Genomic DNA, 12,215 nt, shown 5'->3' with positions numbered 1-12,215 from the left:
CCAAACTTCAGAGGGACAGCGCTGCGGTGCCATCTCCAGGAAGTGGGAAAGGGTACCTGTCAAAAACAGGTACCCGTTCACCCCTCCCCCCTGAAAGGTGTCAAATGTGGGAGGGGGGGGGAGGAAGCAAATGAGCGGAAGTTCCACTTTTGGGTGGAACTCTGCTTTAAAATAGTTCCCTTATCTGTATTATTTTTAATGCAAGAATGCACTTGACAATAGTTTCCTACTAATTGGCTGTTTACCCAGAGTTCAACTTTAATGACGAAAAAGATGGCTTTCTTTAGCTGGCATAGCTGAACAAACAAACAATAATTTTACCAGTGAAGTTACAAGATGGGCAGTTAAGCAATGTAAGAAGTCCACACTTACATTTAACTGCAGAATATCTTCCCTGGTTAGATTACTGGTTTCAAAGACCTTTTTCCTAAATTCAGACCAGCGCTCAATTTCCTCCAAGAAATGCTGGGTTTTATTCCACAAACTGATGGCACTCTTCAGGTTTTCATTATAGTTTTCAAGTTTCTCTGTAATCTGTACGGAAAGACCAAATGTATGAATATACATTTAAATTAGACCTGAACTATGGAAGCTGTACCTACAAATGGCAAGAAGAGGGCAAAAGACTAATAACTAGTATTGCAGGCTACCTGCAGTCTTTAACCCATTACTGACTTACTATGCTTGTTCTCCGACATGTCTCTGTGTGTAAAGGAGGCAATCTTGGTAGAAGCAGGGCTTTGCTTACCAATGTCAGAGCTACCCACCTGATGACTGGGGACCTTGACTGGTGGGGAAATGTTCAAAAATCAGCAGGAGAGGTAAGAATTAAGCAGAAACAGGGAGATCCTTGCACTGTAGCCTTCTCTCCAGCAAGAAGAACAGTAAGCAGCACTGTATGGACCTCACCAAATCTGGTGAGTCTAGCAGTCAAGGCACAGCACATTAGCAGATTCCAGACTGCAGATTTAGAGCTCATATGCTCTATGCATAGGAGTGCCTAGACACTCAAAGTACACTGCAATATTCTAGGAATTCAGGACAAACAAATTTCAGGTTACTGCTTAGACAGAATTAATATTAAAATTAATAATTACATTTTTAGCATTTCAGGATGAAAATCAATACCCAGCCGACAGTAAAAAATATAATATTGTGGCTAAACCAGCATGTGGTATATTGATTCACTTGGATTTGAAGATGTTAAAGTGCCCATAGGAGGCAAGAATAGTCTAGCCAAGTAAGAGCCACCCAGATCTACAAGCATTATCCACTGAGACCTTAAATAGATGAAAAGGCAAATACAGTTATAGAAGGGGGGAATCGGTTCATTTGTGTGAGTCTCTTACTATATAAAACATTCTGGATAATCATGGATACCCAAACCAAGTATAGTTGATGCCAATATACTCGAGTAGGGCTATACTTCACTTCGCTTTCTTGCAGTTACATATCTTAGCCACAATGTCTAAATTAAAATGTCCAAACAACCATGGCATAATATATGTATAAAATAACGAACCCATCCTTTAAAATAACGAACCCATCCTTTACCTTGCAAGAATTTCCACATATGAAATTAAAAATATGACTTTACTTTCCTTCACTACTTGGAATAAAATAATTCAAATTCTATTTGCTTCCCAGAGGCTCCATTGGGATACTCACATCCAACCACTTATCAATGATTGTGTTGGCCTCAGTTTGAAATGGAGATTCTTCAAAGCTTTTGATCTGATTCATTTGAGACTGTAACTTCTTGCAGGTGCTGCTGATCTCTTCAACCTCTTCTGGATGATCATCAAACTCCTGTTTAACAGCTTTTACCTGTAGAAGAATATATTAGTGAGCACAATACAAACCAAACATCTTGCTTTTAATGTATAATAAACATACAAAAGACCCATAATGCATCAAGGTGCCATGGGTGGTCTCCTCTATGAAAGGACATTTGTGTTGATTTACTATAGGCTGTTATTCTGTACACTGCAAGTGCAGTTGCTCTAGATCTGAGGGGAACATGCAAGGAAAAAAAAAAAACACAATTTTTGCTTGCACATGATTGGATGATAGAAATCAGCAGAGCCTCCCTTCAGATCCAGAGCAACTGCACTTGCAGTGCACTTCTAGCAGGGACGTGCACTCAGGGTATGCAAGGGAAGATCAAGCTTTGAGGGTCGTAGCTCGGCGACCTGGGGGTCCCAGACGTTTACCCATAATCCCATGTTTTTCCTCAACCAGTTAAGAGGGAGAATCTGCTGTTGCTGAAAAGGCACTTTTTTTTAAACAAGCAAAATAATAAATTATTAGTCTATATGTTATAACATAATTTATTATTTATCAATTTACTGTGAAATTACTGGTTTGAAGTTAGAACGTCAAACTTCAGTAATTTGGCCATTAAGCCACCTGCTTGAGTACAGTTTTTTTTAAAATATACTAAATGAACATAAAAACTTAAAAAAAAATTTAAAAAAATGTTTGTATGTCACTTATTTATGGTAATTAACCACTCGCCACCCAGGCCAATTCTGACACTTCGCTCCTACATGTAAAAATCATAATTTTTTTGCTAGAAAATGACTCAGAACCCCTAAACATTATATATATATATATATATATATATATATATATATATATATTTTAGCAGATACCCTAGGGCAGTGATGGAGAACCTTGGCTTCCCAGATGTTTTGGAACTATATTTCCCATGATGCTCATGCACTCTGTAGTGTAGTTAAGCATCATAGGAAATGTAGTTCCAAAACATCTGGGGTGCCAAGGTTCGCCATCACTGCTCTAGGGAATAATATGGTGGTCACTTTTTATGTCATACGGTATTTGCGCAACAATTTTTCAAACGCATTTAAAAAAAATATTTTTTAAATTTCCTGAATACAAAAAACTGTTTTTTTGTATAATGTATTAGATATATTAGATGATGTTACATCGAGTAAATAGATACCCAACATGTCACGCTTTAAAATTGTGCACACTTGTACAAGTACTTGTGTACTTGGAATGGCGCCAAACTTCAATACTTAAAAATCTCCATAGGCGACGCTTTAACATTTTTTACAGGTTACATATTTAGAGTTACAGAGGATGTCTAGTGCTAGAATTATTGCTCTTACTCAGACGTTCGCGGCGATTCCTCACATGTGTGGTTTAAACGTTGTTTACATATGCTAAAACAAGTCCTTATGCTGGTTAAATTAGTAAACTATGAGAAATAATGAAGGTGCTATATATAATCACAGAATTGTTCAGATTCTATTCTTTTATTATATAGATTACATATGGCACTTTCATTAGTTCTCACAGTTAACTAATTTAACCAACATAAGGACTTGTTTTAATAAAATCAGGACAGTTGGTAGCCATATGGAGCCCAGCGTCATTTTTTATTTTTTATTTCTGCATTCTGTAACAGCCCTGTACTTGACCAGTAAAATCTCAGCATTTACAGGGCTGTTACAGAATGTAGAAATAAAACATAAAAATCTGCTGTCCAATAGATTCCTTTCACTAGACGCTTATTTGTCTGGGGGAATCCGATTGGCTGCCTGCGTCCTGACATGCTAGTTTTTAAGCGCAAGCCAAATGGCTGAAAATGAACATTTTCATCTCACAGCACTCGACTATGCTGTGGGGGTTTATTCATTAAATGGTGATGTGGGGTTAATTCACTAAATGGTGATGTGGGGTTAATTCACTAAATGGTGATATGGGGTTAATTCACTAAATAATGTGGGGGTTGTATTTGGCTCGGATGCTAGCCAGTGCCTTACCAGCCACTGACCTCGCCGCACATCCCTGAATTCTAGTGCACAGTATATTTGCCTCTAGTAAATCAATCTCACAGAGTCATATAAAAGATCATTGCTGCAACAAATAGATGCCAGAAAATGATGCATACAATTATGTAAAGCAGACCATGTGTAAGGGGTTACACAAATGTTTCATCCTGAGGCACCTATACTAGCATTGCCTTTGCAGAATGATTTCATGAAAATATTTTGGTTCAGTAAGCTTTGTTAATTAGCCAGTAAAAAAGTTTGACCAATAGGAAAGCAATTTATAGAATGGTTTATTTGTAAATAAATTATAATATCACTAACTTTTTTAACATCTTAAAGTTAAAAAAGGTTAGTCATATTATGATTTATTTAAAAAGAAATTGTTCTGTGTGTGCAGTGCACTGTGTGGGGTGCCAGACAAAGTCTATTAGGTCCCTCAATGTTTAAATGGCTTGATTTAGGTTGCACTCGAAGCGCAGTGAACCCTTCCACGTTTGACTTTAGTTTGAATTCGCCATTGCGTCACTTTCTGTTTTCGTGACGCAGCCAATTAGGAGGCTAAAGATTTGGAACACGGAAGCCGCCGAGTATCAGGGGAGCCGTGACAGCCCAGGATGGAGGCTCCGTTTGTAGGTAAGGACCTGTAGGGGTTTGTTTGCAACCCCCCCCCCTCAAAAAAAATTGTATCACCAGCCGCTACTACATGCAAATAAAATTTAGCTTAATGGAAGTTTATAAAGATGGCGCTCGTAGCCTACCATTGCTGGGTTCTCCTATTTCAGTAGAGTGCAGTTAGATTGTACTTTTTTTTTTGTTAGCTTGGGATGTCAAACCAAAAGGCACAGGCCTTCAGTAGTACAGTGCCCAGTTATAAATGAACCTACAAATCTAGTTCTAACAGCAGAGAACAGTGGCATAAAATAAGAGACAAACCGCTTTTGTATACTGTAATGATTAGCCTTGTACCTTCATAAGCTGCTGCTCATTACTCAGCATTGCAGTTCAGGTTTCTGCTAAGTACACATGACTAGACATTAGTTTAAATATGAATCGAAATTTGGATAAAATTTTGGTTATTCAGGGATTTAGATGTACCCGAATTTCCGAATCACAATAGTAATCAATTTCAACGAATATGAAATAAAATTATAACAAAATAATTTATCCAAATTCGAAAATGAATTTAAAAATGCTCAGTGCTTCAACAATTCACAATGCTGTGCTACAAGGTGCAACCATTCTGTGCTCCCCTCCTTTGTGACCCCACTTACCAGAATGGTAAGTTATCAGCGCCTGTATTAACAGAATCAAACAGCTTCTCCTTTAGCTATTTCCATATGTCCTTGTGTAAATAGGAAACCTCCTTAACAAACACTACTCCATCATCACTCCATCATATGCATGCATAGAGAGGGAAATAGAAGTCATACAACCTCCAAAAGTGTGACTCCATTTATTTAAAATAAAATGGTAAAATCATACAATATACTACTCATATTATAAAAAGGCTCACATCACACAAGCTACATGCGCATGTAATCTATACAAACGATTTGGACATATGGAGATGGCTAAAGGAGATTAAGACCGGCTCTGATAACTTACCTTTCTGGTAAGTGGAGTCACAAGAGAGGGGAGCATGGAGTGGTTGCATCCTGAAGCCCAGCATTATGAATTGTTAAAGGACTGAGCACTATTTACAACACATGAACTTTATTTTGTGATTGGATGCATAAGTACATGGTTGTAGTACGCAGCCCTTTAAGGGGTTTGGCATTCCGAGGGGCAGGGCGAGGCTTGTGACCATGTGACCCCCGTGATTGGTTGTCACAGCAGTCACATGAACGGAAAACACCTAATCTTAAGACGCCATCTGGGGCTTTTCGTGAGTCGCCCGTCACTGTGCTGAGAATGCGCAGGGTGTACACTCTTGGCACAGCTCTACTTGCGCTAATCTATGTAAACATGCGGCCCCTCGGCGCCAAGGCCCGGCTGTGGAGAGGCCACATATTTGCGCGCAGCCAGTGCCTAGGGGTAATGGACTGTTGAAGCACTTTCTAAGCACATGAAGTTTATTTTGTGATTGGATGTATAAGCACTCATTTTTTTAGCACGTACCACTTGAATAGAAAATAAAATGAAATCAGAATAGAATTGAAAATAGAATATAAAAACAAATAGGATAGATCAGAATAGAAAGAATATAGAAGACTTCCGAAATCCTAATATCGAACAGAATAGAATAAAACCGAAAGAATAAAGCCGTCTTCCAAAATTCTAATTTCAAATAGAATAGAACCAGCTATTCTTCACAATGAATTCAGATTAATTCTATATTTTCTATTTAAATTTGATTACTTTAAATCCATTGGAAAAATTTGAATCTGGTCGAAAATAAACAAAACAAAACTAAATTAAACAAATTCATTACGAATGCAAAGAAAGAAAATAAATAATTTAACAAACTGATCGATCCGAAACTAAACATTTTTTTTTTCTGCACATGTCTACGCATGACCCTCATTGACTTTCCATAAAGAGAATTCCACCTATTGCTGATCAAGAGGCGTTTCTTTTTGCGAACGCCCTAAATTGGAATCTGCCTGTCTCTAACTTCTTTCCGATTGGTAACGCAGCACACTTCTGGATAGGTGCTAGAATTAGGCAAATTTAGTTGTGGCTCCCTGTATACAGTGGAGCTGCAGTTCATTGTTAGGTAAATTTAGTTTTGGCTCACTGTAATCAGTGTGACTGTGTTGATTCTTCTGGCCTATTCTATGTCTCAGTGACTGTATGATGGACTGCTTTCCCCTGGCCTGTCCAGAAATGTTCTAGAAGTTAAACTGGGCAGGAAAAGTCTAGCCCCCTTGGCCTTGCTGCCATGTGCCTGTGAGGTATCGAGGCCTCAGCTGGGCTGACTGAGGGGCTACGCTTTGCTGAGAGGTGCTGAAGTTAAAGAGGGATTGTTGTTTGAGGATCTAGTCTGGTATCACGGAGTGAAAGTGTTGTGAGGATATTGGAAGGAGGCAACCAAATTTCCAAGAACATTTGTGAGTACAGACTGGTGAGAGAGATCCTAGAGACTGTGTGCATTTTGCCATCCCTCTTGTGCTATAGTCAGCATGTGTATTGGGGACATTGTGTCCAGTGTCCTGAAGAGCTTTATTTATTTTAGAATTTTTAACATTAAGAGGGGGAGAGCAATCTCTTTAAGTTGCTACTTCAAAGCCCATTCCCCTCTTTACTTCTGCAAGGACTTGGCTCATAGTTCTGCGAGAGAAAGTTCAGTGTCCCCCAAATCGTTGCTAAGGGTTATTGGAGAATCCTACCATTGCCCACTACCTAAACAGGTTTGTATTAAAGTATCAGAAAAAGCATACCCCTAGACTGGGTAATGAGCCTGAAAAGTGATTGTGTGTTTGCTGCAAGGAAACTACTGAGTAAAGGATCCGGGCAATCTACTAAGCGGCTCATACAGGGGTAGCACTACAATAATGTCCTGGATTTTTTCTGTGTATTGTTTGGACTTCTTGTGTTCAGATTGTCCGTGCTTAGTGTGGTCACTAGTCTGTTACCACTGCTACGGTCTATCATTGCTCTCTTTCCCCAACTAAAACTTGGACTATCAGCACTTGACCTGGCAGCAGTCTATTGACTCATTTACGGTCTGTTTGCTTTGACCAACTGCCTAAGCACTTGACCTGCTGTATTCTGTAACTTGCCTGTTATCAGCCATTTCTCCAAGCACCATGGGGGATCTAATGAACTCAGTGACCTATACTTTGAAGGTGCGGTAGAGCAGCGTTTCTCAACTCCGGTCCTCAGGGCACACTAACAGGCCAGGTTTGCAAGAAATCTGAAATACATCACAGGTGATATACTTTGCTGCTCAGTGATTGCAGTATTCTAGTCTGCCTCTCCCCAAGGTAATACTTAAAATCTGGCCCGTTACTGTGTCCTGAGGACCGGAGTTGAGAAACACTGCAGTAGAGAATGCCCTTTTGTAGCGCAGCACTCTGCACAAGTAAAATTACCTTTTTCAGGGTCTCCTGAAGATTTTCTTTTCCCATGTAAGATGAGTGGCAGGGCATTAGGGTCTCTGCTTTTTGAATAAGTGACGTTAGTTCCTTCTTATAACTCTGAAACTTGCGGAGGAGTTCAATTACTGCCTCGCACTGCTCCTTGCTGCAAGAAAATCAAGTTTGTTCACTGGAAATTCAGTTGAATGACAAAAAAATTGTAAAAAACATTTTGGAGTCAAAATTTCCCATTTAGCTTTTTTTACATTTACAGGCAAACAATACAAAAACATCCCACCCAACACCAATCCTTTAAAATTGTAAATGCTGACCTGTCAGCAGGAAAATCTGATGTGATGTAGTCATGCAAATCATGCTTTTTGCCCCTGTAGCAAAAATGTACATCAAGAACCACTGGATAATACTACAGATACAGCCTAAAACATGGCCTCTTAAGATTATGCTGTATGTGTGCTATAAGTTGGTGGTCCCAGATGTACATTTGGCTACAGGGACACAGAGTAAGAGGAATAAACCCCTTATATTTTTTAGATCTTTGATGGAAAAGAGACAATTAACTTTTGCTTTAGAAAAGGTTCTAATTTCGAACCTTGTAATGAAAATGTCAGCTGCTTTGCTCTTATGCTAATCCTCAGGCTTCAATACTACTTGAGCCACTGACCCAGAAAAAGTATGCTGGTCAAGAAAGTCCTAGAAAGTTCAGAAGTCCTTGTCTGCATACTTGCTAGCATGACAGTCATGCAACTAGAATTTCCAGAAGGATATGGGCAGCTGTTACAGTAAAGCAGGTTTAAAGAATATTGAATGAAGACCCCTCGACAATGATTTTTGTTTGCAATTTCACCTACCTGTGAGTGATATTCTGCATTACATCCTCCCATAGCATATCACACTCTTCAGGTCCACTGATATCCTTGAAGCCTGTGGTGTGAAGAAGCTCCAGGAAGCCATTAGAAATTGATGTTTTTTCATTTATGAATGATTCCAGCTTTTTCTCCAACTTTATCAATGATTTCATTCTATAATCAAAGCAAAGAAAGTCAGTGCCACCTAACTTGCTTTCACCTTTGACAAAATCTTGAATAGTGTGGTTTCCAAGTGTAGGTCCATAAGAAAGCAACCTTGAATCAAAGTCCTTCAACAATTCTTTCATTATTTAAAGCAAAATTTGGTAAAAAAAATAAATTAAACTCCTGGCTTATGTGTTTCAACCTTACAGACTTCCTGTCCAAGGGTGGGTTTAGCACCCTAGGCTGTTCCCTAAGGATTTGAACTACAAACAGCTCCCCCTCTCCTCATCTATACCATGCAAAAGGGGGGGGGGGGGTGTTTATAGTCTGGGAGAACTGGGAAGACTGGTAACAGTGTTTAAGAGTTCAGGTTAGTGCACAGGAAATTACAAAGACACTGGATTTCTGTGTTCTTTGGTTTGAATAAACTTAAAATTACAACCACCATGGAAATCATTAATGCGGGGTTTGGATAAACATGTCAAACCAAGAGATTTTATAATGTGTACCACATGCTTTCCCTCCTTGATATAATAAAGGAAGCAAATTGATTTGGGATTGCTAGACTTTAGAATTAAAGTGTTAGTTCACATTTACCAAAAAACTGCCTATGCATCTTGAGCATGAGTTTTTTAACCACTTAAGCCCCGGAAGATTTTACCCCCTTCCTGACCAGGGGGTTTTTTGCGATTTTTTTACTGCGTGACTTTAACGGACAATTGCGCGGTCGTGCGACGCTGTACCTAAACTAATTTCACGTCCTTTTTTTTCCCACAAACAGAGCTTTCTTTTGGTGGTATTTGATCACCTGTGTGATTTCTTGATCATGCGTTATAAACAAAAAAAAGAGCGTAAATTTAGCAAAAATAACAATATTTTTCACATTTTTTATATGAAATTCCCCCCAAAAAATGTAAAAATCAAAATTTTTTTAACATTTTCGGCCAATTTGTTTTAGGCTACATGTGTTTGGTAACAAAAAAAAAAAAAAAAAAAAATCGCAAAAAGCGTATTTTAATTGGTTTGCGCAAAAGTTATCGAGTTTACTAACAAAGGGAAAGATTTTTGTCATTTTTGGTGTTTTTTTTTTAACGAGTAATGGCGGCGATCTGCGATTTTTTTTGTGGTACTGCGACATTGCGGCGGACAGATCGGACCCTTGAATGACATTTTTGACACTTTTGGGGATACCAGTGACATTACTGCAGTAATCAGTGCTATACATATGCACTGTTACTGTAAAAACGACACTGGCAAGGAAAGGGTTAACTGTATTGGAGAGGGAGGGGTTAAGTGTGTCCCAGGGGCGTGTTTTTAACTGTGATGGGACATGTCTCCTATTGTAAAAACAGAGATCAACGGTTCTACATAGTAGAACCGTCTGATCTCCATTTTTACACAGGGGAGAATGACAGGCGGCTTGTTTACATAAGCCGCCTGCCTTTCTCCCTCTCCACCGACGATCGTAGTGTGACCGGCGGACATCGGGTCCGCCAGTCACACGCCCGGACTCCTCTGTGAACAAGCCGAGGCGGGCGCGCGCTCGCCCGCTATTGGCTCAAAACCCGGTGACAGGCTAGCGACGTAGATCTACGTCAATCTGCCTGGCAGGGGCTGACTGCCGCAGTAAATATACTGTGCGCAGTCGGCAAGCGGTTAATTATGCCTACCCACATAGTTACCTTTACCAAAAAACTGCCTAACTTTTAAGTCTAAGTCCTCATGCACACAGGACGTTCTAAAAATGCCAAAGCATTAGCTGTCGAAAGCTGTAGCAGGAGTTTTTCAGAGTTTTTGCAGTGGCATTTTTCACCGTTTTTGGCTGTAGCATTTTTTTAGCTTTTTATTTAACAAAATTATACTCCCATAAAAGCTTATGGCTCAAAAATGCTGATAGGCAAGTTTTCAGCATTTTTAAGCTGATAGCCATGTTTTTCAGCATGTTTAAGCTTTTTTCAGCCTTTATCCAAGTTGAAGCGTTTTTACAGCTGAAATACTCACTAGTTCTGGGTTTTTTTTCCAGACGGAAAACGCCCCTGTCAAAAACTGCTGATAACAGCCTATGTGTGCATGGACAGATAGGATAACATGCTGGGGAGTTTATTGGCTGCAGAAAAAATGCCTGAAGCCCAAAACAGCAATTGTAAAAAAAAGTCAAGTGTGCATGAGACCTAAAGGTCTGTGCTCAGTAATCAATGTACTTCAAAAATCCTTTGGCCCCTTTCACACATAGGAGTCCGTTGGCGGACTCCGTTTTTCTCAGCGGGGGATCGATCCGATGGCAGCTCCGTCTCCGCGCTGTGTGCGGAGACAGAGCTGTCAGGTCCCCGCTGTTCTCTATGGGGGAATCGGATGAAAACGGACGTCTGTCCGTTCTCATCCGATCCGCTCGACGGATGGAAAATAGGGTTTTGACGGATCGGATGTCAGCGGAAATGTCTTCGCTGACATCCGATGCCCCAAAGAGATGCATGGGGCATCCGTTCAGATCCGCCAAAAAAAACGGACAGGTGGATCTGAATGGTCCTCCTGTGTGAAAGGGGCCTTTATCATTTCAAGGAGGAAGAACATGTGGTACAAATTCTAAGAGTCGAGAAGGGCATTACTGTCATCTATACGTCTTGAGACATTAATGGCTAGCCTTATATGCATGCATTGGGAATCAGACTCAGAAGTCAGTCAAATCCTGTATGACTTTGTGGTGCTTTTGTTGATTTTTGACTTGCATATGAGTTCAGTGCGATTATTTTCTTTTGCATACATGTTGAATTGCATGGAAAAGAACAGCAGCTCAGAAGAAACCAAATGCATGTGGATGCAAGTCTTAAGGAGCAAGCCAATTTCAGTCTGTACAAAAAATATGAGTAATTTAATAAAGGATTACCTGGAATGCCAATTACCAGTGTCAGTGACCACAGCTGACACGGATACCTTAATCAGCATTTTCAACAAGGACAAGTCACACATATTAACTGCTATAAGAGCTTCTGAATGGTGGAAAACTATTTTGATGTGAGAGTAAAGTGTAAAAACAAGACCCTGTACCCAATAAATCGGAAAAGAAGGTTTAGCTTTTGCACTAAAAAAAAAGTCAACTATGGCAACAAAATAAATTAGGCTGCTTTAGAAGCTGGGACAGTAGTAGTACACAGTTGACAAATAGTTGCATGCCCAAGCATCGATCCAATGCTGAGTTTGCCTCTAAGTGAAACTTGCCTTTACACAAAATTCTATCCAAAGACATGCTGGTAGGTTAATTGGCTCCTTTCAAAACGGAACCCTAGTATATGTATGTATGAATGAATGTGAGTTAGGGACCTTCAATTACAAGCTCCTTGAGGGCAAGGACTGACATGAATGTACAA

At 39.7% G+C, this 12,215-nt stretch overlaps 1 protein-coding gene across 1 annotated transcript in view; it reads right to left on the bottom strand.

The window, feature by feature from the left end:
* The window catches only part of SYNE2 (spectrin repeat containing nuclear envelope protein 2), a 550,589-nt gene that overhangs the window by 330,017 nt on the left and 208,357 nt on the right, over positions 1 to 12,215 (bottom strand). The window contains exons 30-33 of the mRNA XM_082274971.1: positions 8,689 to 8,859; positions 7,835 to 7,985; positions 1,669 to 1,827; positions 373 to 534 (exon numbers count right to left, since the gene is read on the bottom strand). Of these exons, the coding sequence (XP_082131097.1) occupies positions 373 to 534; positions 1,669 to 1,827; positions 7,835 to 7,985; positions 8,689 to 8,859 (643 nt within the window). The remainder of the gene's footprint in view (positions 1 to 372; positions 535 to 1,668; positions 1,828 to 7,834; positions 7,986 to 8,688; positions 8,860 to 12,215) is intronic.

Source organism: Pelophylax lessonae (genome assembly GCF_965119305.1).
Source record: "Pelophylax lessonae genome assembly, chromosome: 13".
NCBI classification, from domain to species: Eukaryota; Metazoa; Chordata; class Amphibia; order Anura; family Ranidae; genus Pelophylax; species Pelophylax lessonae.
This window is presented reverse-complemented; position numbering and strand designations above follow the sequence as displayed.